Consider the following 27,693-nt stretch of genomic DNA (forward strand, 5'->3'; position numbering starts at 1 on the left):
TTTTCTTCGCATAAGTGTATATATATATGCATAAGATACGTATGCATCTATGCGTTTAGCGAGAAGAACTTTTAGAGGAACTTGAGATCATGATTTTTATACACCGTTATATTGCCTGTATATGTACATATTTATCTATTATGTAAGCTCGAAAAAGTTTCTTATTAATATAAAAAATACTACATCGTAATAAATAACTGGATGTATTATACATTTTTATTCTTTCAATTTTGTATTTTTTTCACTGTAACACTTTTAAAATATTTCACGGAAGATGTACATTTTAAGCTTATATATAAAATACACCAAATACCTATTTCTTCTAAACAAGAAGGAACCGAAGCAGACGAAAAAGAAGAGAAAGAAGAGGAAGCGCGAAAGTCCTGCCACGTCCGGTCCCCAGACTTTCGTTACTTTTGCTGCCGGGCGTAAAGTCGCACGACAAAGTTAAAGCACGCCCGGCGCAAGCTCCTTTTACTTTATAAATAATAAATTTGCAGGAGGAGAACTTGCGGGGTGGTAACGCAAGATAAAGAGAAAGAGAGAGAGAGAGAGAGAGAGAGAGAGAGAAAGGAGGGACCAAAAAGAGATGGTTGGTAATAAAGAGACGGCAGTAAGAGCGCCGAAGTGACGTCCTGTGTCGCGGAGCCATAAAACTGGGCCCCGGGATCTCCAGCTTACACTCTTATTAAAACGTCGTCCTGCATATTGACGGTTATTGATCACCCTTCGGTACACGTCGCCGATTTTACGATATAAGGGCGAAGCCACCTTGAAAACAACCAACGGAGAAGTATCAAAGAATTTCTTTATCCTCGAAGATTTCAATATCGATTTATGATTTCAATTTTATCGATCGATTCGTTCTTTATTCCACCAGAGATTAATATATAGATATATATTTCTTATTTCTAATTAATAATTATCATACAACGGAATAGTTAATCAATGAACATATGAAATGCCTGCATGAATTCTTGATAAATTACTTGTTAATTGTTAATATTACAATTAAATATCCCATTGGAGATTTTGAATAAGACATTAATTATTATTTATTTACGAAAATTATTTCATTCGGGATAAACTTGTATATTATTTTAATAATTAAAATAATTCGAGAACGAATTCTCAAGAAAATTTATTAAAATTATATAGTAGCTGTTAGATAAGTTAGAATGGATCATTCACTACGATGATTCGTCAATGGTTTTAAAGGTATGTGATTTAAATCCTGATTTATTACATGTATCGTAGTATTGCAAGATCGGTTCAGGATTCATTGATACCTGAAGCTAATTGCGCCATCTGCATTCTTCAAAACAAGTTGTGCTTCAAACTGAATAGAAAATAAGGTATTAAAGAAGTTCTGTTTTACCCACCGAACAAACATAAGCCACTAATAGTAGAACTCTGTTTTATCTGCCAAACAATCATTCATTCATTCGCTACTTTACTACACTATCACTATACTACTACTATTACTATTACTACTACTACTACTATTATTAACACATTCATTGATCTACTTTAATCTAGCTTCTTTCCCCAAGTCTGATCGATATAATTGTTCCTCTTCACAATTAACCTTGTGGATCTTTAAAGTACACAAGCTTCTCCTTTACAACAAGGCTCCTTTACATCCCAAAGAAGTCCTTACAAAGGAATGACTACTGTTGTAACTAATAATAAATAAAGATTAAACACGTAAATTTAAAATACAATATTATATCATTTTAGTTAAAATGATCTTATGATCTTATTATGATGGCTTTGATCTCTGACTTTACTATAATACAAATGAAGTATACTTTAAAAGAAAAAGTAACAAATTATTATTAACAAATTTGTTTGTTAATAATACTATTCTATAAGATAAAGTTTTTATACAAGCTCGCATTCTTAAATATATACACATAGAAATAATTTAAAAACATTACATTGATGTTCTACAATATGATGGTAGTGACATCTCTCGGAAATTTATGCAATTGATAATGAAAGAAATTATCCTTGGTAACTTTAGCTTATCGTTCTCTACTTAACCGATCAACGGTATATCCGTATTATTTTCTGTAATACTAATATTATATAATTATAATAAATATAAAATAATTACATTTACATATATATATATATATTATTATTGTACCTATATTCTCCATCAAATCTATATATTTCAGATTTATTGTTGTTACTATTTTTTGTTATGTTATATTTTATTACATATATATTCCATCGCAGGTAGCATCGAACTAATGGCTATTTAAGTATGTTTTAGCTGTGTATAAATAATTAAATTTAAATGTGTATAAGTAATTAATAAGAAACAATAAATGTAAAAAATTAATAATCTTACAATTAACGAACATTCTTCAATTATTTTATCTTCAAAAAAGTAGAATCTGGCATATGGCTTTTTCTTTTGCTTTTACCAAATTAATCGGAATGCAAAAGAATACCAACTTGATTTTTTAAATATTATTTTATTATACTCCATATACATTATATATTGTTTAAATAATTATAAAATAATCTAGGGTATAAATTATTTATATTAATTAAAATTATGTTATATTTAACTTGTGTTAAGAGTTTTGTAATGTTTAAACAAATAGATTATCTTATAATTATTAATTCTACTTAATGTACATCGATTAAACGAATGTAAAATAACCATTTAATGCGAAGAAATATAAATGAAGAAAGCTGAAAGCTAATTTACTTGACAATATCAAAATCATATGTTCCCAAAGAGTTGAATTTTCCTAATCTATGAAATAGATTTCCAATCATGTATTAGAAATTTCGTTTTTTGTGATACTTCAAAATCTGAATCTATATATATACATATATATATATATATATATATATATATATATATATATATATATATACTTTCTTTCTCTTTTCACATATTTTATTATTAAAATGCTCTATGTACATTTCGTTCAAATATCGACAAGAGTTATATATATATATGCTTAATAATAACATCAATCACCATTTCCATTATATATTTAATTATATGTGAGTATCATAAATGCTGTAGACTCAGAGTTATACCATTTGATACGTTTTTTTCTACACGTTTCTGAAACAGTCATAGAAACAAATAATTTTACAGATATGTCTAAATCAATTTCTTTTTTATAGACATTTTACGAACCATTTATAAGCTTTTTTCCAAACTCTCCATCGCCAAAACATCCAACTAATGGCACTCTTGGAAAAAATCCTTTAAATATAGTTGATTCTACATTACGTTCCTTAAATGTATTCGTACCACGTACACAACAAGCGAACATGAATCCTATAGAATGTTTTTTCAATTGTACACTATCTTTAAAAGTTCTTAATTTATCTTCAACCCTTTCTTTAGTATTACAATTTGCATCCAAAAGTATAGAACATATTCGCATTTGTATACCATTTATTATAATGGCAACGCAATTCGCACTGTTTTTACATACACGTGCATTATTTATAGAAGTACAAACTGATAAATTTTTAGCAATCCCACCCCATATAGAAGCTCTTTTGTTTGGTAACCTATATAAAAAGAAATTCTAGATATTTATAAATACAATTGTACAATCTTTATGAATGTAAAACTGTCTATAATAAATATTAGAAATATTACCAATTTTTGGATGATTTCAATAGACTTAGTGCTATAGAACGACCACTCCAATCGCACAATAAGATCAGACAACTGGTTTTACGACAATCGTTATTGAAGGGAGTCTCAAATTCATTTTTTAGCTGATTGCAATATGTTTCTTTCAAGTTCTTCCAATCGTACACATTAAAAGTAATCGTTGAAATTTTTATATTAGGTACTTCCGGAAAAAACATGGATACAATGTTGTGACTGTCTTCTTCGGATTCTGTATTATTTATTACAACGCCATAGGTGTTCAATGATATCGAGTCACAATTAGATGGTAAATTATCACAATGGCATCCTTAAAAAAATCAAACTACCTTAAGTAACAATTCATTTCATGAATCAGTACATAATTAAACGTACTTTCTGAAAGTGGATCTTCACTTCCAACAGTAAAAAAAACAGTTAAACTAGGTTTAACTGTTGAACATTCTATAATTTCTTGTTTTAAACGTTCCCAAGTAAAAACCATATATCTCGATTTTCTTTTATTTTTTATAATGCACGACGGACCTCTCGTTCTTTTTTCACTATTTGCCACTTCCAACCAAGATCTATAATTATGGAAAAATCTTTCAATGTGTACAATCTTTATTTTCTAAATAGACTTTTCATCATCATATGTTATAAATGCTTGTTATAATTATACCTGCAAACCTGTGACGCATTAGACAAATCCAAACCATTTAAATATTTAAAAATAATACACAATACGTCGTAGGTTAACTTTTGCCATGATTTGAAAATGTTTTTATGATCCTTAGTATTTTCATCTTCATTTTTTTCTTTACTTCTTCCAACATGAGTTCTTTTACGTAATTGCTCCATTCACAATAATATTCAATATAAAAATATATTTATTTCAATCTTGATTAATCAAACAAATATTATAAACAATATTATATCAAACGATATAATTTTAATTGCTTGTCAAAGAATGATAAATTTCATGAATGTATTTTATAAACAAATGAATATAAATCAAACTTGTAAAGTTTTGATGTAAACCTTATGTCAAACAAATAAATTTTAAGAAAAGCGATATTTATTATTCTACGGTGTATCACAAACATTCCAGGGACAGACGCAATCTTAAGGCCGATTTCCAAGTAGATGGTTCACTACTTAATTTACTATTAAATTCAACATTCGTTTATTAGTTATTTCTCGTCGAAAACTGTAAATTATACAAACATGAATGATCTGTAAAAGATTTTGTCAATAATTCACGTAGATTCTACAAATCTAGTTTGTCAATGGTACAAATAGTGTATGTAAAAACTTTCATCAATATTTAGTAATATTTTACAAATTGTCTTTAACTGTAATTACTGTAATTAGCCATTCTCGCTTCTTAAGATATTTTTAAAATAATACTTCAAAATGGCAAAAAGAAAGCTACCGAAAGAAGTGTGTCATGAAAATAGCGATGAAGAGTTTTTTTTGACTCCTTGAATACTGACTCTGATATAGAAAGTGATAACGTTAGTACTAATTCTGATAGCGATATAATTCCATTAAAGCGACAAGCGAGACAAATAGTGAAATAGAAGAAAATGACGAAAATGAGAACAATAGTATAAATAAATTTATTACCTGGAGATAGTTACGCACAAAGATCAGCCGCAATCAAAAATTAATTTTTCAACGAGACTTAAAATTATTGAACCTAATGTACCTGTTTATTGCACGGAACCTATCGCTTTTTTCAGATTCTTCTTTCACTGCTTGAAAAAATTGTATTAGAAACAAATAAATATGCTAAAAATAAAATGGAACAACAGAACTTATCTAATGGATCAACATAGAACAATTGGGTCGATTCGATGAAAGAAGAATTAAGAGCTTTTTTGGGCGTAATCCTTAACATGGGTACTATTCTAGTTCCTAATATGAAATCCTACTGGAATAAAGAACAGAGTTTTTTTGGGGATTAGAAGTTTGCGCAATCAATAGCTACATCTTATATAAAGTGTCAGCTAGAAGAGAAAATAAGGCTCATGTGGCACATTTTATGTTTGTCCGAAAATTGGTGGAACAACTTGTAGGTAATTTTCATGACGGAGCATCTTCAAAATCAGGAAGACCATCATCCTCAGATAAAGAGGAAAGGCTTAATGGCAAATTACATATATTACGGCACTATTAAAACATAAAAAGTAAAAATTGTTCTACATGTTCAAACTAAAATATCTTATTATTTTTGTGACACGTGTAGTTGAAAAACAGGACTTCATGTTGGAGACCGTTTTGAAAGTTACCACACGAATGAAGAATTATAAAATATAATTTTTATATAACAATATAACATTAAAATATATTTTTATGTAAATATATATCTAAAGTTTGTTTATCCTTCATAATCTTGCATATTATGTATCACTGCTCGTTCAATGGAAATTAATTGCGACCAGTACGATACCCATGTCTAAATTTAATACGACCGCAAAGAGTTAAATTGTATTTAATATATTTTTTATAATGATTCTTTAATAAATCTCCTTAATTGAAATTTATGTATGAACATATAAAAGCATTTTAATTATACTTAAGTTTAGTTTCTTTAGATAAATATAATTGTCTACAAACTTCTGTTATTGGTATATCAGAAACAGTAGGTATACCACCAGGAATAGTTTCTTTTCCATGTTGTGCATAATTATCAGTAATGGTTCTAATATCATCGATATCAGGAGTCATTAATAAATTCATAGCAGGATAAATGATAAATGCAAATGTAGCGAGAGCTGTTAAAGCCCAAATAGGAATTGCAATAGCCCAATATTTGGATGGATAATAAGATAAACCAAAGTAGTCTTTTAAAATGTTATCAGGTACTATGGACCATATGAGATAAAGTAGAAAAAGTAAGTTAGATCCAATGTACATAGCATATCCATAAACTGCTCTAGGAACATATGGTGCAGGCGTATGCTCCATCCTTTTTTTTTTTTTTTCTTGTTTAATACATAAACAGACAAACAAATCTTATATTCAAACCAAGTATATTGGAAACTAATAATAATCGTACATAGATTCTGGTGGTCCAAATTGTTGGATAGTTTCTGTAACTAAGGTTAAACTGTCAAAGAAAGACGTAATACCAACGCGAAGTTTACGTACTTCTGTACTGGAAAATGATCTGAAAAAGTAATATTATATGAACACAAATTTAATCGTTGGAATATAAAATTGAATAATGTATATCACGTACATTTGTAATTGATTATCTTTCTGTTCTATTTTTTTAATAACACCAGATCTTGGAGGTTCCTTATCTACTCTGAGTACTTGGTAAACAACATCCGCTTCTCTTGTCGTTGCAAATGCTATCGAGAATTCTCTATTGAATATTTAATTTATAAATATTATGTATTTATTCAATATTTCTATTTAATTGAAAGTTATATATAGAGATACATACACTTTATAATCATTCATCGCAAATGTTATTAGAGCAATTGACGTCTAACTAAACTAAACTAAATAAAGATGGCGGGATAATCACGTGTGTACATTATCAAAGCAAGTTTTCAATATAGCTTGTTATATCATGAAACAATCAATGGTTAGAGAAGATACTCGATATGTGGATACATGTTTTTATATAACTTTTTGTTAATTATTAACTAAATCGTATAATCATAAATTTTTAATCAAATGAATTAAAATTATAACTTATTTTGTTAATTTATTTCATCATATTAACACTATTCAACATTTGTTAAGCGTTGTTTTACAACTACTTTTTTCATACGATTGTGTATCGATCCTAAAGTATTTGACGTATACTATTCTTGTGATTTCTTATACTTGAAATTATACCAAATAAAATACCTGAGTGGGGACAATCGAGAATAGCACAAGTAGGTAAGCCCATTTCTTCTCGACGAAAATTTTTCATTTATCTGTGACGCTTCACGTGGTGAACATAGAAGACAACATAACCAAGCAATCATATAAATAATTACGTATATAAAAAACATTACGTAGTACATTTTCTAAAAAGTATAAATCAAAATGGGACGCAGGAAGAGTAAACGAAAGCCACCGAGTAAAAAGAAAGCTATACAACCGTTGGACACACAATTTAATTGTCCTTTTTGTAATCACGAGAAATCATGTGATGTTAAAATGTAAGTTTCTTTTAATTATAAATAATATTTATATCAAGTTGTATTTCCTTATAACAATTTTCATTCATTTTTAGGGATAAATCTCGGAGTACAGCAAGAATTACATGCAGAGTTTGCTTAGAAGATTTTCAAACGACAATAAATCTTCTATCCGAACCATTAGATGTATATAACGATTGGATCGATGCATGTGAAAGTGCAAATTAATATATTTTAATTTATATGTAAGGAGAAATTTAATTAAAATGTTTTATATTAGTTTATATATCATTCGGAATACTTGCATTATATTTTCATATAATAATGTCAGGAACTCAATCGAGAAGTATTCACGATGTGCAAACCAGTATTTTTCCTAGTTTTGTAATTGTCATGTTATATGTATATATTATACAACTATGTATATTCCAATATTAATCTTAATGGTAGAAGAGTATATCTGTAAGATAATTGTAATGACTATCTTTAAAATCTTTAAGATTTTTTAAATGTTTTAGTAATATAAACAAAATGAAATGACTTTCTGATATATTTTTACATAGATTTATGTCAAAAAAAAAAAAATATATTACGTATATCAATGTATTCTATAAAATGAACAAAATATAAAATGCTTCTTATTGCATTTTATCTAACCCTAAAGGTCGATCTTTTTTTCTTTTTTTCTTTTTTTCTTTTTTTCTTTTTTTCTTTTTTCTTTTTTTTCAAACGAACAAAAATAAAGAGAATCATTCAAGATTTCGGCAAAACGGCAAATAGCTTTTCTTTTTTTCTTTTCTTCTTTTTTGTAACTTTTCCTTTTATATATAAAGTAATGATTAATTTATATATGTAGCAATGATATGGCAAAAAATGTTAAGTAATAGCGTACGGAAAGATGAAAAGAGGGGGAGAGAGAGAGAGAGAGAGAGAATGGAAATAAAAAAAAAAAAAAATGTTAGAAATGTAATAGGAATCAAGGGACTGTTCTCTCGCAATAGCTCTCTCTCCATAGAATGATGGTATTCTGGCGCAGTCAAGATGGCGTTCGATCGAGAGGAATACGCTCACTAGAAAAAGTACGTGGAAAAAAATGCCGCGTAAAGGCAAGAGCGACGCGTGCGAACGTGCTTGAAGTTTCGCTTTTGTCGTTTAAAGATTTCGATAACCTCGTGATCGTCCGCCATCCGGGCGGGCCGAATTTTAAAATGCCGACGTGGAAGAGCTCAGACGTAATTAGACGGGATACCAGATTCGTTTGCTGATTCTCAAACGCGTTTGCCGGAGAACCGCGATCGTCGAGCGGCGAACAACGACGCTATGGCGTCCATCGGAGCCGTGTATGTGTGTGTCAATTTTTCATCTACAATTAACGACTAATTAAATGGTCACTTCTTAACTCACGAACAGCAACAGGATCGTAAGAGATTTTCTTTTAAATCAATCATTATACAAAGGGATTTCTTGATAGCTCTTAAACGAGTTGCATACTTAAAAAACACAAACACTTTTCTGAACTGCCTGGCTTTCCTTCTGTACGTTTGACAGTTCTTATATTTCAATTAACTCGAATACCATTATGAATGTCTCATCGTGTTTAAGATTCCGATTATATCGGTATCATTTTCTATGCACCTTCGTAAAGATATGTTCTAACCCCAATACCAGGCATCATAAACTGTTTGATTGTCGCCAAAGTTCTCGCGGGGGTCAAAGCATTTAACGAGCGTGTGTCCATTAGGCACTTTCAAAAACTGATTTAAGCATATTCGTCTATACGAATTGATAGAAACAAGTTGTTGTCAAATAAAGATAATATAAAGTACTATCTTTCTATTTACTACTTTTCAGAATGTTTTTACATTAGGGTATTGTACCTTTATTTCCAGTATATGTCATTTATACCATTCATAATAATTTCTCCAACATATTTCATAGAGAGGAATAAATATTTATACAATATCAAAGATAAGTATATAATAATGGAGACCATAGAAAGTATGTATTATTACAGGTATAAGGGAATAGAAAATTATGAATGAACAATGTAAGAGACAAATATAAACGTCACAGTTGTCACAGTGTTGTGTACAAAAGTGTTAAGACATTCCATGATTTGGTATGATATTTTGAGGGGATATATATATCCTGATTTACTAGATTTTGCACATCATGTCTAATAGTTTGGACAGCTTTTTAACGCGTATTGGGGATGTCACTATTGAACGTGTGACACCTCGTGGGGGCCCTAAATCTAATGAAGCAGCAGTTCAGAATGAACCTTCGACAAATACAAATATGAATAATGCAGAACCACAGACGGCTAACGAGGAGAGCTCCGAAGAGTCCAGTGGGGAATCATCCGACGGGGAACAAGAAAAGAAGCATGGTGCCCTGCATACGGAAGAAATAGAAGAAATACATTCAGAAGGTTCAGGAGACGACATGGATCTGGACGAAACAATCGATTCTCAGATCGGTGTGAGGGTAGATTCTGAGAGGCAAAGTCATTGTCCAGCCGAAGAAGATGACGAAGAACCAGTTAATATTTTGGATACTTTACCATTGGAAGGTTTGTATTGAACTTAGTACAATATTACATTAATAATTGGACAAAAAATATTATATATTTAAATATAAATTAAATCTCTGATTCTATTTTTAAAAAAGGGGCGCCGATTGAAGGGCAAGAGGTATCTGAAGCTGACTTACTTGGAAAACCTATTTCCAAGGATACAGATGATGAAAGTGTGGATAATGAGAAAACAGGATCTCATTCTGGAGCAGAAGATGGGATAGATGGTAATAAGAGGCATGGAGATTCTGAACATTCTGAAAATGTAAAAAAGAAACAAAAAAAAGATGATGGTACTGAAGAGTCCACATCAGAATGTGAAACAAAAGCAGAGAAAAAGTTAGCAAATATGAGAAGAAATATCCGTGAGGTTATGGATGAAACTCAACTTGACGAAGCTACATTATCGGCTCAACGACAAGAAATGGAACGTTTGCGACGAGTACAAGAACAACAAAGGATAATTCGGGAAGTACAACGTCAAATGACAATTAATCGTCAAAATAATAAAACACAAACCAGAGTGATTAGTCTCTTACAAGGTAAACAAAATCAGGCAGGAACTACAATTTCCCAATCATCCTCCTCATCATTATCATCTTCGTCTACTCAAGTTCGTTTACCTAATACTGTACTATTGAAAGTAAATTCGAGTTCAGGAACAGGATCTCAAACAGGTTCTAATCTACAGTCTGGACAGATTCAAAGAAAATCCATAGAAGGAACACGTTGGCAAAAGGGTAGAGGTGTTTATCCAAATGCTCAGACATCTATTTCACGAGTACCAAATCGTTCTGTTGGTCCAACTATGTTACAACAAAGAATAAGAATGATGACACCTTCTGTAAGCATCTCACCCGTGGTTCCTAAAAAAGAACCTATTGATAGACCAGAATATTATTCTGATTCTGATGTATCTGATATTGAAGCAGAAGAAGCATTGCGTGAGAAACATATGCATCTGGCACGAAAAATGTCAAGTGGCCCTAAATCTCAAAAAGTAGCAAAAGGTAAAGATGTAGTAACAATATCTAGTTCTAGCGAAAGTTCAGACGATGATTGCATAGTACTAAGTGATCCTAGCGGAGAGGAAGAAACTGACAATGAGGATGATCCATCTAATTCAGGCATGCATACAAATGATAGATACAACATTCCAGATGAACATGGTAGAGTTTTAATCAATGTAGGGCATCCTGAGATTGAGCCAGATGTGTTTTTAGCTCCTCAGGTAGCACGTATCATTAAGCCACATCAAATCGGTGGTATACGTTTTCTATATGATAATATTGTTGAAAGCATTGAGAGGTACAAAACTAGTTCTGGATTTGGGTGTATATTGGCACATAGTATGGGCTTGGGTAAAACACTTCAAGTAGCTAGTTTTTGTGACATTTTTTTTCGGTGTACCACTGCCAAGACTGTACTTTGCATTATGCCTATTAATACTTTACAAAATTGGTTGGCTGAATTTAATATGTGGTTACCATACGAAGATCCTACATCCATGGAAAAAAATAATAAAATTACGAATATAAAGTCAGAATCTGAAATGGAATCTAAGTCAGAAATTAAAGAAGAATGTGGTAGCCAAAGTGATATGTCAAATATATCCAGGCCTATAAGTACGGAATCTGCTCATCGCTATGGACAAGAAAATGTACCACAGTCCTTAAATATTATGTCAGAAAATCCATATACTCATCAAGGATATGAAAATCATATGATGTCAAGTTATGTTCAGGACAGTATGTTAGGTAAAACAATGCCGGATCATCATCCACGTATCAATCCAAACTATCCTGGTGATATTACTCAATCTTCAATGTATAATACTAATCCAAACTCTATACCTAATTTTGATCCTATGAAACCAGAATTAAATTGTCATGCCATGCAAGGTAGACCAAATATACCTCCACCAAATATATCACCATTGAACATACCACCACCTAATTTACCTCCATCCAATTTACCTCCTCCCAATTTACCTCCTCCCAATTTACCACCTCCCAATTTACCTCCTCCCAATTTACCTCCTCCCAATTTACCTCCTCCCAATTTACCTCCACCCAATTTACCTCCACCAAATTTACCTCCACCAAATTTGCCTCCACCAAATTTACCTCCACCAAATTTAGCTCCACCAAATTTACCTCCACCAAATTTACCTCCACCAAATTTACCTCCACCAAATTTACCTCCACCAAATTTACCTCCACCAAATTTACCTCCACCCAATTTGCCTCCACCCAATTTGCCTCCACCCAATTTACCTCCACCTAAATTTGGTATGGAAAATCAGAATTCTAACATGTATACAACTATGGAAAATCAATCACAAGGAACAATGTTCTCAGATATAGAGAATAGAAATTCTGGGCCTATGTATCCCAATAATCATCCGTCTGGACCAATTTATTCGAACTATAATAATCCTCCAAATACTTTTCCCAATTATACGAATCAACCTCGGCAAGATTTGGATCATGAGCCAAAGAAAGAGAATATTTTACATCAAAATACAGAAATTAATGTGAAGAGAGAACCAGAAGACACAATAAAAAAAGAAGAAGGTACAACTAAAGAAGAAATAGGAGAAGATAAAAAGAATATAGAAAAAGTCAAAACAACCTATATGGTAGATGCTCCTATTGGTATGGAATTAAGACCAAGACATTTTCGTTTACATATTTTGAATGATTCGCACAAAACTATGACAGCTAGAGCTAAAGTTATTCAAGAATGGCAAACAGGAGGTGGTGTTTTATTAATTGGATATGAATTATATAGGCAATTATCTATGAAAAAACCAAACAAAGCAAAACGAAAACGAGGTCAGCCTTTTAAAGATACGGTCGATGTTGAAGAAGAAGACAAAAACAAAGGTTTATTGGATGAGATGCATTCTGCATTAGTTAGTCCTGGTCCAGATTTAGTTATTTGCGATGAAGGACACCGCATAAAAAATTCTCATGCTAGTATTAGTATGGCTCTAAAACAAATGCGTACAAAACGAAGGATTGTATTAACTGGTTATCCATTACAAAATAATCTACTTGAGTATTGGTGTATGGTTGATTTTGTAAGACCTAATTATTTAGGAACTAAAAGTGAATTTTGTAATATGTTTGAAAGACCAATTCAAAATGGTCAGTGTATTGATTCTACACCACAAGATATTCGCTTAATGCGATATCGAGCACATGTGCTGCATGCTCTGTTAGAAGGTTTTGTACAGAGAAGATCACATTCGGTACTCCAAGTGTCATTGCCACGTAAAGAGGAATATATTCTTCTTGTTAGAATGACACCACATCAACGTAAACTCTATGATACTTTTATGAATCAAGTTGTTAAAACACGAGCAGTTCCAAATCCTTTGAAAGCCTTTGCTGTTTGTTGCAAAATTTGGAATCACCCAGATATATTATATTACTTTCTTAGAAAACGTCAAGCAAACGAAGAGGATGATCTAGACTTAGAAGAAACAATAGGAGAAAAATTAATACCTGGTGGAAAACGATCAAAGGCTCGTCAGTCAAAAGGAGAATCTAAGAAAGGGAAGAAAACAAATACGACTATAAAAAATAAGCCTGCAGCAAGTGTACAACCTAATCCTTCTTCGTCCAATGTTGATAATACAGAAGGAGACAGTACACATTCTAATACAAAACAGAATAATTATACTAATTATTCTATGCCTACGAATAATTCAGGATATTCAAATTCTATGTCACAGGCACCTTATCCTGGGTATCAAAATTATCGTTCGAACGATCAAAATACATATTACAGAAATGATAATAATCACGGGGAATATAATGAATTCTATAACAATCAAGGTCAACAAAGATATGGAAATCAACCCTTTCCAACGTATACACAAAATACTAATTATAATTCTGCACAAGGGTATAACAATCAGTCACAAAATTATATACCACCAAATGATCAATCCGTTAATCATCCACAAAGATATCCTTCGGGACCACCTAATTCAGATTTTCGTCCCGATCAAAATCAAGGAAATAATTATGAAACATCAGGAATATATCCACGTCAACCATATACATCATATCCTGATCAAGGACGTAATTACGGAACATCGGTAAATCAAGGGCCTAATAATTATTCTCAAGTCTCAAATCAGACCTCTGCCTTTCAGGCTCAATTACCTAATCAATCTAATAATATACCCGTTCCTGAATATTCACCTTATGCTCCACAAAATCAAGCTCAGAATTATGGCAATGCTGCTGGACAAACGAATCCTATATATACACGAAATGATAATCAACCTTTACAAACTTCTGCTTTAGGATATACTCCTAATCAAGGAAATCAGAATGCAGGACCTCCACCACAAACTGGAGGATATCTTTCGAATCAACAAGGACAGAATCCACCACCTAATCAAAGTCGTGGCTTTTCTCCAAATCAACCAAATCAAAATCTTGGATTACAGAATTCATCTCATGGTTATGGAAATCAGCAAACACAAGGAATGCCACATCAGAATCAACAGCATGGCTATCCAACACAAGTGAATCCTAATTCTGCTCCACAAACACCTCTTAATTTCAACCAACAAACTTCAAATTCAATACCACAAAATCAATCTCATGGATATATGACAAATCAACAAAGTCAAGCTCCCATTTCACAGAATCAAATGCGTGGATATCCTCCAGCATCAAATCAAATCAATGTACCACAAAACGCTACATATCCACAAAGTCAAACAGCACCCAGTACTAATATTTCGAATCAAGTACATGCCTATTCGTCCGATCAACAAGGACCCAATGCAAGCACATCGAATTCTATGCATGGATATCCTCATCTTGTACCATCATCAACTTCACAAAATTCATCTTCTACATATCCACCTCCACAGCAAACTCAACAACCAGCTGCTCCACCTAATCAGAATCATGGATATACTACTAATCATCAAGGATCAACACCACAAAGCTCTACTCATAGATACAATACAGCACAACAAGGACAAATTTCTCAACCTCAAAATCAGGCATTATCTTATTCTCAAAATCAACAGTCACAGAATTCAACTTTAAATCAAAATGACCAACTCTATCCACGAAACGATAATCAGCAGCAATCGCAAAATTATACATCAACAAGCGCACCTCACGAATTTCCGAACGATCGTCAAGGTGGAACCACATCTGCAAATTCTACGAATAATTATCCGCCTAATCAAACACAAACGCAGAATCCTATTTTGTCAACTTATCCTTCTGATGGTTCACACCAAAGTCAGGTTGGACAAATAAAAGGACCAGATGATCCATATTGGCAACGTGATTATTCTGGACAACCATTTCGGACGGATCAATGCAATGATACATATTACAGAGATCCTAATGTAAATAGGTTTCAGAATAATTATTTCCCTTCACAAAGCTATTCTAATCAGTCTTATGATTATGCAGGAAATCATAATACCGATGTAAATACTCGCTCTGACGATCCTAAAACTTCTCAAGCAAGTATGGGTCCTCATATACAAAATGCTGGTGCTTGTGATAAAAGCAATAAGGATATGCCATCTAATATAATCCCAAATCAGTCCATGCATCAGAGTAATCTTTCTAATAAATCGAACTATAACACAGAAGCCAATTGTCCAAATTCTACAACTCCAGGACCTAGATCAGTACAAGGACTTGGACCATCTCACAGTCCTCGATTAAGTCAGGTTGATTTATCTAAGGAAGAAGAAAAAGAGAAAGAAGAATTATTAGAAAAAGATAAAGATGATAAGTCAGATGACGAAATTCTTACAAAGGATGAAGAAAAAGAATGCAAAAGTTCTCCAGGAGGAAGAGAAGATCCTGGAATACCATATGATTGGGTAAATATATATATACATAACATATGATTTAATTGTTTAATTAAAACTGTTTAATAATTGTACGATATTATTTTAGGCGACGGAATTAATGAAAGGCTATGTACCTGGACTAATTGATGCGTCCGCAAAAATGACTCTTTTTTTCTGTATATTAGAAGAAGCGATACGTTTAGGAGATCGCGTCTTAGCATTTTCTCAATCATTATTTACATTGAATCTCATAGAAGACTTCTTATCCAGAAACAGTTTGAAATATCCAGACGGTCAAACGGATGCTTGGATAAAAAATGTTAATTATTATAGACTAGACGGAAGTACTAGTGCGTTAGAAAGAGAAAAACTAATCAATGAATTTAATAATAATCCAAAAATACATCTCTTTTTGGTATCAACGCGTGCCGGTTCATTGGGTATCAATCTTGTTGGAGCAAATCGTGCGATCGTATTTGATGCTTCTTGGAATCCTTGTCACGACACGCAAGCTGTATGTAGAGTGTATAGATATGGGCAGCAAAAGCCTTGCTTTGTTTATCGATTAGTGACGGACAATTGTCTTGAGAGAAAAATTTATGATAGACAAATAAGCAAACAAGGAATGGCTGATCGTGTTGTTGATCAATGTAATCCTGATGCACATCTATCTCTTAAAGATGCAACTACGTTGTCTTGGGATTGGGAGGAAGATAGTCAAGTACAAGATTTTTCTCAAACAAAAGATAGTTACTCAGACGAAGTTATGCATCGTGTATTGGAATGTCATTCTTCTCTTCTTACCAAACAGCCATTTCATCATGAAAGTCTTTTGGTAGATCGAAAGGATAAGAAGCTTAGTCAAGCGGAAAAACGATTGGCTCGTCGTGGTTATGAACTTGAGAAAATGGCTGCTAATTGTTCTAGACCAAGTTACAATTATGTTCCAGGAAATACGGCAACGAGAGGTAAAGGATCATTTTGTAATTTAAATTAAATTAATCAAATGTAGGGAAATAATTTATTTACTACATGATTTTATATGTAGCAGGAGGTTTACAAATTAGAGCTATTCGTGGTGGCGACACTGGTACCACATCAAAACCAGTAGCTTCTGTGAGACCGATGCAACAACGTGGTGCTGAAAGTTTAGGTTCCCGAAGTGTAACTGGAAGTAGGTGGATACCTGCAGAAGTATGGCAGAGACAAGGAATGAGCGCACAGGAGATGACATTACCCTTGGATGTAGTTATACCAACTAATTCACCAGACAAAGGAAGCATTGTATTGAAAGCAGGACAACGTGTGATGGTATTAAAAAGTCCTAAAGGAATCTATATGCAACTTGAATCTGGTAAAATCATTGCAATTAGAACTGCTCTTAAATTGAACCAACAGAAACGAGAAGAAGAGCCTAAAAAGGGTAAGTTGTTCTGTTCACAAATCTTCCAAGTATTTATTTGTATTTTACATGGACGAACTGATATAATTGTAAATTATATGATCTTAGGTCTATCCTCTATGGTTCAGAGGAACTCTAAACCCGAGGTTAGCTTCCCATTAAGAAATAATTCAGCAATTTCTATAATACCGAAATCATCAACAGGCAATCAGACTAGTGGACGACCAATTTCCAATAAATCCGGAAGTGGACCTGGTTATAGGCCATTTGCAGATAAAGAAATTTCAAAGAGACCAAAACCTGTTGCAACTGCAGCTGCTAAACCTTATTTAAATCAAGTTAATCTAACTAATCAGGTTTCTTTATCAAGATTACCAAAAGTCAAACAAGAGCCCGTTGATCATTCTACTCTTGGCGAAAATTCTAATTCTTCTGATGGACAAGTGAGAACAGAACAGAGAGTCGAGGAAGTTAGATTAGAGGACGTAGTTGCTGAAGTTAGTTCAAATACAGATTATAGTCCTGCCACTCATAATCGTATTTCTAATTCAGACACAGATTCTACTGTACAAAAGTCTTCTGAGGAGGGTACACAGGTTTATATACCTGATAATGTAACTAGCGCACAAAGTGTTCAAACGCAACACGATCAGTCAGAGTCAGAATTATCGGCGAAAGTAGATAAACAATGTTCACACCCAGAAGAGAAAGAGTCTACGAAAGTAGACGCTATAACGAGTTTTAATAATCCATTTTCTAACCAAAATGAAAAACGTGATACTGCAACTAACGATGATATTATAATAGAAGAACAACCACATCCAGCACCTTCTACTTCCGTACCACTGCAACCATTATTAACGCCGCAACCAGTATCATCAGCTATGCGAGTACCATCGACACCTTCTCTATTGAGAAGTACAGATGCACCTAAAAATGTTATAGAAACATCCAGTATGTCCGTTACGTCTGTATGTACTGGAACAAACACTACAACAACACCAAAAATAATAGAACCATGTGTACGCGAAGCAGCAGTTCAAGGAGATCCTGCTAATCTTCCACAAGGTTATCCTTATGCTCAATATCCAAGGTACTACGACTATACAGATCCGAGATCACGTTCATTACCCAGTCCTTATGGGACATATTTTCCTGGCGTCCCGGCTCACACGACAAATCCTCGACTGCCAGTGGATACAAAGTCACAATCGGATGCAGTAAAGCCTATGGAAGATCGGGCGATGATGAATGTACCTACTGTATATTCTCAAGTACCTAGTACAACTGCCAAGACATTAGGAAATACAACTGAATCTAAAGCTACAGAGACAACTGTTACAACAACAGTAGCTACTGTCTTAAGTAGAGACGAAACACATATACCTACTGCGTTCAGTCATCCCACGAGTACTCGTTATCCTGGACCTTATCCACCTGGGCCGTATGATCCATATTCGCAACATTATCCTCCAGCTCCGGGATCTACTGCTGCTTATCCACCAGGTGGTAAGTTTTATAAAACTCGATATATTATTATATTTTTAAAGGACATAAAAATATCTATATTAAATATTATACTAATTTTAAATATATAACGTAGGAGCACCAGGATATCCGGCTTACGGTGGACCGACATACAACACCGAATACGCTCGTATGTACTCGGCATTCCATGGTCCACCTCCACCGGCAGATCCGTATATGCATAGGGGCTATGCACCTCCCTCTTCACACCCTCCTAATTATTATCCACCCTTTCCGCATCCTCCTCCACCTTATCCAAATTATTCGTTTCTTTCACCATATCCTAATCCAAACATGCCCAGTGAACCACAACCACCAGCCCAGTAGAATGTTCGATTTATAGCGTAATTATTTTAATAATTTCGTGGTATGTCATATGTTATATGGATTTGAAGGCTGTCGGGTTTCAGATCAATAGCTTAATAGACTGAAGCTGTAAAACGCATCGATGTAAATAATTAGTTACAAAATATTGTATTAAGGAATACAATTGAAAAAAGAAAATTGTGTCTAAAACACTAATTCTATATCTAAAAGGATGAAACGATAATCGCCGTTAACTTTTAACTGTGCAATTTGTTAAAATGTTTAAAATACTTTAACCTTCATACAATTCTACGATGCGTTTGTTTAACTAATCTATTAATGTCTATAAGAGTGTAAGAATCACTTTTATGTTTGATCATCTGCAGTTTCATAAAATATTACGATTATTTATAATTTGTAATTTGATAATGCTGATTTTTTAGTTTATATTAATATAACCAGCTTTGCAAAACACAGGTAATTTTCGAATATTTTTAAAATACAGAAAGTCAATTGTCAATCGCAAATAATTATATTATTTACAGGATTAGCATCTACAATCATTCTGATCAAACTTATGATCAAATTATTTCGTGTACTAACGATATTTTATGTTTATTACAAAAATTTTGGCAGCTGTAAGGTTTTTTAATAACAATGGTAATGTGTTGGATTGTAATTACAGATGACACTAAGAAATTAAAATATCTTTCCATCACAGAAAGAATAACATAATGAAAGAGAAAGGAACGCTGTATACTATCAGTTAGCATTATGTACGTACACACTCTATACAAATCATTTTCATATACTCCATATATACAGAAAAAAATTTATTCTCTAAACAATAGTATTTGCTATTTAAAAGGATACAAGTATCAGCATATTATGCGAACACATTGTGAAATCCACACCACAGCATTCCATCTTTTTAAATAGTCTTCTTTCAATATTGAAAAAACTACAAGATTTGAAAACTGACTGTTCCTCCGTATATATTAACGTGCGAAGAGTAATGAATAGTTGCAAACTGTCCAATTTATGTATTACTAAAATTTAGAATCGTTATAATTATTATTGCATCATGCAATATTACATCTTAAATGAAATCTCTTTAAACTATTTTGCAAAGCATTGATGTTATTATACGACATATTGTCCTAAGGTAATTTCGTGTGTTTCACGAGCCAGTTTGCAACATGCATCACACTTCCATAAAATAAGTTACGCGAATTGTGCATTACAATTTTTATTCATATGATCTTTACTAATTATTCCATGAAATTAGTCTTCGCAAGTGCAACATGTGCTGGATCTACGTGTCATCTTTGACTCTTTTTATGTACATTATACGTACAGTATTCACTTGGAACGTTTAGCAATCAGTATACAGTTTACAGCATCCTTAGCAAGTTGTATATGACTTCATATTAATACTAAACGTTGCGATTTCTTAAATAGATAATCTTACAGTAGTATGTAGGATTGTTGTTAACTAGAATGTCTTACAGTTAATGACTTAATGACTATCTTGGGATAGGTTAAAAAAAAAAAAAAAAAAAAAAGAAAAAAAATACAGGAAATGCCATGATTTTCTCAAGCGGCTCTTCAAACTCGGAACTGTGATATTCCGTCATATTCTCGTATATCAAATTTTTGATTATAAGCTAATTTGTTTAGAGATAAAACTGATCTTTTAATTTTTACGTGAAATAAATAGAAAAAGAGAAGTCTCATTAACAATGCTTCGCGATCATAGACGAATCGAAATTATGCATTTACGGTAGTGTAAGTTAATCGGAAGTATGACTACGAGATTTCTCATCAATTTTCCAAGTACTATGTAAGAGCCGCATTGGCGTTTATCATGGCCAACCCTTCTGAAAATTATAGACGAATTATTATAGCAAAGTAAGCATTCATGCTACATATATTATTGGTACGTGTTTCTGATTGAATCTGTCACGTGGTTGATATTTCTAAAGTGACAGCACCTTATGAGTTTCTTATATGTATGGTGGTATGTTTCATAGGTTCTAAGTGTACAGGTATTGCATAACACGACACTCATACAAGGTGCACCTTTAACAAACAAGTGACAGAATCTATTTTAGAACTTATAAAAAGTATATTTACAAAGGAGAAGCAATTATTCTGCCTCTGTTATAGCTTTTTTGCCATTTACATACTTGTAAATATCCATTATTTACGTTTCATACTTTATTTATTATTATACATTATCCATTATTATTGCTTTTCTTTTTTTTTTTTTATTTTTTTTTTTTTTTTTTTTTTTTTTTTTTTTTGATGTCAGAGTATTGCTCTTATGTAAAATAAATTGTTTACACTGATAAATATTGTTTTTGATCATACTATTGTTATACTAAAAAAAAAAAAAAAGAAAAAAAAAAGAAAAAAAACAAAAAAGCCTTTGTATATTCTTATTTTTATGATATTAACCCTTATATTTGAGCAGTAAATCCATTTGAATTGAATTATTGTATAATGTATGCAAATATTTAGAATATAAGTGAATATTACACTTAGGTGTCAGAATTTATATGATTTAAGTAAAGAAAATCATTATACAGTCAATGCGTCTGCAGGCAACTAATGTGCGGTGGACTTGCTCTGAAATACACACCTCTCATCTGTGCATATTATAATATTAAATATATTATACGCAAGCGGGGTTTATTGAAAAGTTATAATAAATATATTGATAGGAAAAATATCACAATTATCTCATAATTTTTTACAAGTTTTTCTTTCTCAATTGTAATTTTTCTATAAACCATGCTATAGTGTATAAAAAAAAAAAAAAAAAAAAAAAAAAATTAAAAAATAAAATTATTCAAGATTATAGAAAGATGTTTCTTTTCTAATATTTTTCTCTTTTTGTTCTAATTGTTTAACAAACGATGGGAAATTGGCTATCTGAATAATGAATGTAGCATGTGTAAATAAATATGTGATGTTTATACCTTTTATAACATTATCTTACGAGACATCTATTTGTATATAATACCGTAAATAATTTCCACATAATATTCATACCGTTACATAATATTTATGTTACTTGAAAAGTATTAAGTTCTTCAAACATAGTTACATCTCTTGTGAATCATATTTAAATTTCGCGCCACAATTACCTCAAAGCGAGCATGAAGACACAGCAAAGTTAAGGCTGTTCATCATCCCTGCTTTTCTAATAGTTTACGTCAACAATGAGAATAGGCGTAATTTTTGGTTGATAATATAAATTTCAATGACGAATTACTCTGCATACTCGTACATGAACAAATTATTCCGTGCAATTATATTTTCATCTAACAATTCGGTCATTGTGGTTGACAATTAAATATTTTAATTTATAAACAATCACAGAAAAGTGATATTCATATTATTTTTATAATTTTAACTTGCATCATATTGCAGTGCCGTAATAATTAAAGGTACTTTGTCGTTTGTTGTATTATAGGTTTTAGAACCACATGGTCTTTCAAGATATCGATGTGTAATAATAGTACGAATGCGGCTTTTGTCATATAGCTTACGCTTCGCAAATAAGATCGTGAAAGGACAGAATTATACACGTGTTTGTTACAACAAATCACCTATTAGAAACTTTACATTTACCAAAAGATTAACCAATTTCGGTAATTGGGGTTCTAATAAAAAACATAGAAAAGTAAAATTACAAATTCCAGCAAATATGACAGATCCAAAAGTCGAAGAAGTTCTAGCACCGCTTCGTGCAAGTGTCAAGGAACAGGTATTCCATATGGATATTTTTTATAATCGTCGTTTTACAACAAAAAATTCAGATTCATGTAATAAAATCAAATGTATCGTTTAAACTGATATTATAATTATAACATATAGTTTTTTTTTTAATTTTAGGGTGATCTTGTACGTAAATTAAAAGCCGATGGAGCACCAGAATTAGATGTTAAAAAAGCAGTAGCAGAACTCAAACTTCGTAAGAAGTTATTAGAAGATAAAGAAATGTTACTTGTGTCCGATATTATAACGTTTGATAGATCAAGAATGGAGGATTTATTAAAACGTAGATTTTATTTAGATCAGTCTTTTGCAATTTATGGTGGGGTTACTGGACAATTTGATTTTGGTCCCATGGGCTGTGCCATGAAGACAAATTTAATAAATGCATGGAGGAAATTTTTTGTATTAGAAGAACAGATGTTAGAAGTAGATTGTTCTATTTTAACACCTGAACCGGTATTGAAAGCTTCGGGACATGTTGAAAGATTTGCAGATCTTATGGTAAAAGATGTAAAAACTGGCGAATGTTTTAGATTGGATCATTTAATTAAAGCTCATTTAGAGAAAGTAGCTAGTGACAAGAAGACCGATGAGAATACACGTGCAGAATGTAGAGATATTATAATTAAATTAGATGGAATGACTAAAGATGAAATGGCTGAAATAATGAATAAATACAATATGAAATCTCCAATTTCTAACAATGACTTAACTGAACCAATTGAATTTAACTTAATGTTTGGAACTCAAATTGGTCCTTCAGGATTAGTAAAAGGTTATTTAAGACCTGAAACTGCTCAAGGGATTTTTGTGAATTTTAAAAGATTATTTGCATTTAATCAAGAAAAATTACCATTTGCTGCTGCACAAATTGGGAATGCTTTTAGAAATGAGATATCGCCAAGATCAGGTCTTATCAGAGTCAGAGAATTTACCATGGCAGAAATTGAACACTTTTGTGACCCTATTGATAAGAGACATCCTAAATTTGAAACAGTTAAAGATATAAGTATGTTATTATATTCAGCATGTAATCAGATGGATGGGAAAAGCGCACAATCTATTACTATAGGAGAAGCAGTGTCTAATGGTCTTGTAGCAAATGAAACATTAGGATATTTTATGGCTAGGATTTACTTGTTTTTATTAAAGGTTGGTATTGATGAAAAAAGATTACGTTTCCGACAACACATGGGCAATGAAATGGCTCATTATGCTTGTGATTGCTGGGACGCAGAATGTCTCACATCTTATGGGTGGATAGAATGTGTAGGTTGTGCAGATCGATCAGCATATGATCTTACACAGCATACTAAAGCTACAGGAGTTAAATTAGTAGCAGAAAAGAAGTTACCATCTCCAAAAACTGTAGATGTTTGTGAAGTGGTACCTAATAAAGTTCTTATTGGTAAAACATTTAAAAAAGATAGTAAAACTGTCCAAGATGCATTGGCTAATTTAAAAATAAATAATATTGAAAGTTTAGAAAAAGATATTAATAATAAAGGTGATAGTGAATTGAAACTTTCTAATGATTTCTCTGTAAAAATTACAAAAGATATGATAGAAGTAAAAAGATATCAAAAGACTGTTCATGTTGAAGAAATTGTGCCTTCAGTAATAGAACCATCTTTTGGTATCGGCCGTATCATGTACGCTCTCTTCGAACATAATTTTAGAGCAAGAGAAGAAGATGAAAAACGAACGTATTTCAGTTTACCACCGATTATTGCACCACTAAAGTGTTCAGTATTACCTTTGAGTGGACATGATGACTTTGTACCATTTGTGAAAGAATTGTGTAAGTATAAAACAGATTTCAAATATTACATATAAATTGTTTTAAATCTATAATAAAACAGATTTCAAATATTACAGAAAATTGTTTTTAAATTTATAATACAAATTTTAGCTCAAAATCTTACTAAAGCTGATGTATCACACAAGGTGGATGATTCTTCTGGCAGTATTGGTCGTAGATACGCTCGCACGGATGAGATTGCAATACCATTTGGTATAACTGTAGATTTTGATACTTTAAAAGAACCGTACAGTGCTACTCTTAGAGAAAGAGATAGTACTGGGCAAGTTAGAATAATGGTATATATGTATATTATTTAAAATATACTTTTAAATTAATTTATATATATATATATATATATATATATATTTATACTTATAAAATGTTTTTTATAATTTTAGTTGGATGAACTTCCTAATATAATTAGGGATCTTTCAAATGGAAAGATTACTTGGGCAGAAGTCGAAGCAAAATACCCTAAATTTGAACAACAAGAATCTACTACTGAATAAATACAATGAGAACGCTCTAAACAATAATTTATTTGCAAATTATATTTAATTGTTCAAACAATTGTGTTATAAGATCTGAAAAAATCTAAGATCTTGTACATATTGAATCTAAACTATGAATATCTGCATTTTCATACAAGTTTTATTTGAAGATATTTAAAGATAGCATTTACTTTTATAATGTTTTCGATAAATCACAATATTAATAATAAATAATTATATCTGCAAATTTATATATATGTTTGTTTCTTTTTGTATATGTATATATAACCCATATGTAATTTGAGACAAATAATTTAATTAAGAGATGTAAAAATCAATTTTGAATATAACATTCATTTCAGAAAAATCTTTTTTAAAACATATCAATAAACATTGAACCCCTTTAACGAAATCATTGTTATTTACTTCATGGTGTATAACTTTTTGTAAATGTATATTGACATGATTAACATCTGAAAAATATAAAAATGTGATGTCCTACTTATAAAATCTTAGTTCATGAGTGATAAGAAGGCATGTTTAGAGAATGCATAATTTTTTTGGAAAATAATAAAAATATAATGTTGCAGATACTTACTACACTTTCGAGCTCGCACCTGACAACACATAGCACATAAAGTTGCAAGCATTCGAATTTCCCCCCTAAATTCAAAAGTTCGTAATGCTGGTAAACGTAGGAAGAGATTCTTCAATTGGGAATCTAAATTATCCCGTTGATGCCACAATTGTAAGTTCAAAAATACTAAACAATTTTATTAAATATATATGTTATAAAAAAATAATTTGTAAATTCATTATAGCTACAAACATTACAATTTGAACAAAATCACAATGTCGGAGCAAGATGGCGTGATAAAGTCTTACAAAACCAAATTTGAATTATTTACGGAGAAAGTGAATTTAAAGAAATTTAGAAATAACTAAACAATTGTTGCGTAAATAAATTAAAAAACATTACCAAGAGTTTTTGAGTACCAAGTGTAGAGACTTTTGATCGTGCAATCGAGAAACCAAGGTTGTCGAAATCGTAAATCAATGTCACTGGAAAGTGCAAATGTATGCATTGGTGTGTGGCGGGAAAAGAACATTTTGTGTCTATCGTATTCTGGCAAACCAACTGTAAATTATAATTATGTCTATTGTATTCTAAAACAAAAAGAAAATATGAATTGAAGGATGAGTTCGTTACTGAAAACATATTGAACTTTTAAAGCAGGTGCCCAAAGACATGCTTTCATCCAAGCAATATCAGGTATTCTATAGCCACCAACGCCATCATTCGGATTAACTTCATTTGGAATTTCTTCTTCTAAGCACAGCAATTGCAACCATTGCCATTTAGATCCTAAAATCCTATCATCGAGAAAGTGACTAAATAATTTACATTTATTCATTAAAAACTTTATGTAAAATTTGTAAAGTTAATGCTAAAAAAAATTATTGATTATGATCAATTTGGACAGCTTGTTTATCTTCGTTATTATCAAGAAAATACATTATACACACATTGCTAGGTTAACAAGAAGATCTCCTGTAGGTGTTGCTATATATGCATAATTCACAGATAAGGTATTCAATGATTCTAAACAACCAATCAGACGAAACCAGTCGCATTTTCTAGGAATCTTGTCTGTATACAGGCCTGATCCCGTGACATTTCGAGTATCAATTAATAAAGGTCCTTCTTTTCTTTTAAAAGCACGCCAACAATACAAATATTTCATAGTTTTACGAGAATTATATAAAGCTGAAATCAATCGTATACCTTCTACTCTTGTCAATGATAAGTTTTCCAAACAAAGAGTTTCTAGTGTATTCTGTTTACTGTACATAAAATTACACATACAAACAAATACATTATTATGATTAGAATTTTATAAGAATTATATTTGTAATATTTATTACTTATACTTACAGTATAATTTTTTCTAATTTATCAATTAGTTTCTTTCGAGCAACGATGTCTAGAGTATTTAATTTAACTAGCTCTTCACAGATCATCGTGTTCTTCGATTATAGATCTTAATTGCAAGACAAATAAATACAATTCATTCTGTTTTTATAGCTTCCAAGATTTCTTAATAATCGATAAAATTTTATTTTTTCTTTTGAATGTACCGCCATGACATTAATAACGAATAATGG

The 27,693-nt window shown here is 31.6% G+C and overlaps 7 protein-coding genes across 17 annotated transcripts; 3 read left to right on the forward strand and 4 right to left on the reverse strand.

Moving 5' to 3' along the window:
- Window positions 1-2,925: 2,925 nt before the first annotated feature.
- On the reverse strand, window positions 2,926-4,498 carry LOC118442338 (F-box only protein 22-like). The gene is made up of 5 exons (XM_035867809.2): window positions 4,320-4,498; window positions 4,034-4,224; window positions 3,644-3,968; window positions 3,170-3,552; window positions 2,926-3,094 (listed from the first exon to the last, which is right to left on the reverse strand). The coding sequence occupies exons 1-5, from the start codon at window positions 4,496-4,498 to the stop codon at window positions 3,021-3,023; spliced, it is 1,152 nt and encodes a 383-aa protein (XP_035723702.1). The 3' UTR covers window positions 2,926-3,020.
- LOC118442339 (phosphatidylinositol N-acetylglucosaminyltransferase subunit P-like) lies at window positions 4,397-6,610 on the reverse strand. Its single transcript, XM_035867810.2, has one exon. It carries the CDS (start codon window positions 6,608-6,610, stop codon window positions 6,209-6,211), a length of 402 nt encoding a protein of 133 aa, XP_035723703.1. The 3' UTR covers window positions 4,397-6,208.
- A 48-nt stretch (window positions 6,611-6,658) lies between these two features.
- LOC118442340 (EKC/KEOPS complex subunit Lage3-like) lies at window positions 6,659-7,641 on the reverse strand. Of its 3 annotated transcripts, none has more exons than XM_085661996.1 (3): window positions 7,508-7,641; window positions 6,885-6,999; window positions 6,659-6,812 (listed from the first exon to the last, which is right to left on the reverse strand). In XM_085661996.1, exons 1-3 carry the CDS (start codon window positions 7,572-7,574, stop codon window positions 6,686-6,688), a joined length of 309 nt encoding a protein of 102 aa, XP_085518122.1. In that variant the 5' UTR covers window positions 7,575-7,641; the 3' UTR covers window positions 6,659-6,685. The 3 variants fall into 3 exon arrangements, with proteins under 3 accessions (XP_085518122.1, XP_035723705.1, XP_035723704.1); XM_035867812.2 differs by lacking the exon at window positions 7,508-7,641 and adding an exon at window positions 7,095-7,200; XM_035867811.2 differs by lacking the exon at window positions 7,508-7,641 and adding an exon at window positions 7,095-7,187 and having other exon boundaries at window positions 6,885-7,013.
- Window positions 7,642-7,665: 24 nt separating this feature from the next.
- On the forward strand, window positions 7,666-8,300 carry LOC118442342 (transcription elongation factor 1 homolog). Its single transcript, XM_035867813.2, has 2 exons — window positions 7,666-7,806; window positions 7,881-8,300. Exons 1-2 carry the CDS (start codon window positions 7,691-7,693, stop codon window positions 8,011-8,013), a joined length of 249 nt encoding a protein of 82 aa, XP_035723706.1. The 5' UTR covers window positions 7,666-7,690; the 3' UTR covers window positions 8,014-8,300.
- Window positions 8,301-8,690: 390 nt separating this feature from the next.
- On the forward strand, window positions 8,691-19,846 carry LOC118442337 (uncharacterized). Of its 7 annotated transcripts, none has more exons than XM_085661994.1 (7): window positions 8,691-9,205; window positions 9,800-10,357; window positions 10,456-16,241; window positions 16,318-17,179; window positions 17,260-17,634; window positions 17,722-17,759; window positions 17,818-18,088. In XM_085661994.1, the coding sequence occupies exons 2-7, from the start codon at window positions 9,958-9,960 to the stop codon at window positions 17,944-17,946; spliced, it is 7,590 nt and encodes a 2,529-aa protein (XP_085518120.1). In that variant the 5' UTR covers window positions 8,691-9,205; window positions 9,800-9,957; the 3' UTR covers window positions 17,947-18,088. The 7 variants fall into 7 exon arrangements, with proteins under 7 accessions (XP_085518120.1, XP_035723698.2, XP_035723694.2 ...); XM_035867805.2 differs by adding an exon at window positions 19,217-19,846 and having other exon boundaries at window positions 8,718-9,205; window positions 17,263-17,634; window positions 17,722-19,122; XM_035867801.2 differs by adding an exon at window positions 19,217-19,846 and having other exon boundaries at window positions 8,719-9,205; window positions 17,722-19,122.
- Window positions 19,847-20,039: 193 nt separating this feature from the next.
- GlyRS (glycine--tRNA ligase) lies at window positions 20,040-25,778 on the forward strand. Of its 3 annotated transcripts, none has more exons than XM_085661995.1 (5): window positions 20,040-20,222; window positions 22,928-23,221; window positions 23,350-25,033; window positions 25,145-25,332; window positions 25,435-25,778. In XM_085661995.1, the coding sequence occupies exons 2-5, from the start codon at window positions 22,979-22,981 to the stop codon at window positions 25,543-25,545; spliced, it is 2,226 nt and encodes a 741-aa protein (XP_085518121.1). In that variant the 5' UTR covers window positions 20,040-20,222; window positions 22,928-22,978; the 3' UTR covers window positions 25,546-25,778. The 3 variants fall into 3 exon arrangements, with proteins under 3 accessions (XP_085518121.1, XP_035723568.2, XP_035723567.2); XM_035867675.2 differs by lacking the exon at window positions 20,040-20,222 and adding an exon at window positions 22,644-22,837; XM_035867674.2 differs by lacking the exon at window positions 20,040-20,222 and adding an exon at window positions 22,645-22,786.
- Window positions 25,723-27,602, reverse strand: LOC118442282 (uncharacterized). Its single transcript, XM_035867680.2, has 6 exons — window positions 27,464-27,602; window positions 27,055-27,372; window positions 26,738-26,901; window positions 26,507-26,665; window positions 26,126-26,290; window positions 25,723-26,000 (listed from the first exon to the last, which is right to left on the reverse strand). Exons 1-6 carry the CDS (start codon window positions 27,547-27,549, stop codon window positions 25,846-25,848), a joined length of 1,047 nt encoding a protein of 348 aa, XP_035723573.1. The 5' UTR covers window positions 27,550-27,602; the 3' UTR covers window positions 25,723-25,845.
- Window positions 27,603-27,693: the final 91 nt, after the last annotated feature.

This window comes from Vespa mandarinia, chromosome 16 (assembly GCF_050613455.1).
Source record: "Vespa mandarinia isolate Hongniang chromosome 16, ASM5061345v1, whole genome shotgun sequence".
Taxonomy (NCBI): domain Eukaryota; kingdom Metazoa; phylum Arthropoda; class Insecta; order Hymenoptera; family Vespidae; genus Vespa; species Vespa mandarinia.

Excerpts from the sequence above, each read along its gene's own strand:
- LOC118442338 (XM_035867809.2), bottom strand. The coding sequence starts at position 4,498 with ATGGAGCAATTACGTAAAAGAACTCATGTTGGAAGAAGTAAAGAAAAA. Across the intron at positions 3,969-4,033 it reads TGAAGATCCACTTTCAGAAA|GATGCCATTGTGATAATTTA; the intron begins GTACGTTTAATT and ends GATTTTTTTAAG. Across the intron at positions 3,095-3,169 it reads TGGAAAAAAGCTTATAAATG|AAACGTGTAGAAAAAAACGT; the intron begins GTTCGTAAAATG and ends TGACTGTTTCAG.
- LOC118442339 (XM_035867810.2), bottom strand. The coding sequence starts at position 6,610 with ATGGAGCATACGCCTGCACCATATGTTCCTAGAGCAGTTTATGGATAT.
- LOC118442340 (XM_085661996.1), bottom strand. The coding sequence starts at position 7,574 with ATGAAAAATTTTCGTCGAGAAGAAATGGGCTTACCTACTTGTGCTATT. Across the intron at positions 7,000-7,507 it reads TCTCGATTGTCCCCACTCAG|CATTTGCAACGACAAGAGAA; the intron begins GTATTTTATTTG and ends AATTCTCGATAG. Across the intron at positions 6,813-6,884 it reads AAAGATAATCAATTACAAAT|ATCATTTTCCAGTACAGAAG; the intron begins GTACGTGATATA and ends TTACTTTTTCAG.
- LOC118442342 (XM_035867813.2), top strand. The coding sequence starts at position 7,691 with ATGGGACGCAGGAAGAGTAAACGAAAGCCACCGAGTAAAAAGAAAGCT. Across the intron at positions 7,807-7,880 it reads AAATCATGTGATGTTAAAAT|GGATAAATCTCGGAGTACAG; the intron begins GTAAGTTTCTTT and ends ATTCATTTTTAG.
- LOC118442337 (XM_035867801.2), top strand. The coding sequence starts at position 9,958 with ATGTCTAATAGTTTGGACAGCTTTTTAACGCGTATTGGGGATGTCACT. Across the intron at positions 17,180-17,259 it reads AGGAAATACGGCAACGAGAG|CAGGAGGTTTACAAATTAGA; the intron begins GTAAAGGATCAT and ends TTTTATATGTAG. Across the intron at positions 19,123-19,216 it reads TGCTGCTTATCCACCAGGTG|GAGCACCAGGATATCCGGCT; the intron begins GTAAGTTTTATA and ends TATATAACGTAG.
- GlyRS (XM_035867674.2), top strand. The coding sequence starts at position 22,715 with ATGACGAATTACTCTGCATACTCGTACATGAACAAATTATTCCGTGCA. Across the intron at positions 23,222-23,349 it reads GTGCAAGTGTCAAGGAACAG|GGTGATCTTGTACGTAAATT; the intron begins GTATTCCATATG and ends TTTTAATTTTAG. Across the intron at positions 25,034-25,144 it reads ACCATTTGTGAAAGAATTGT|CTCAAAATCTTACTAAAGCT; the intron begins GTAAGTATAAAA and ends TACAAATTTTAG.
- LOC118442282 (XM_035867680.2), bottom strand. The coding sequence starts at position 27,549 with ATGATCTGTGAAGAGCTAGTTAAATTAAATACTCTAGACATCGTTGCT. Across the intron at positions 27,373-27,463 it reads AAATTAGAAAAAATTATACT|TAAACAGAATACACTAGAAA; the intron begins GTAAGTATAAGT and ends TTTTATGTACAG. Across the intron at positions 26,291-26,506 it reads TTGGTACTCAAAAACTCTTG|TATTTTTGAACTTACAATTG; the intron begins GTAATGTTTTTT and ends AAAATTGTTTAG.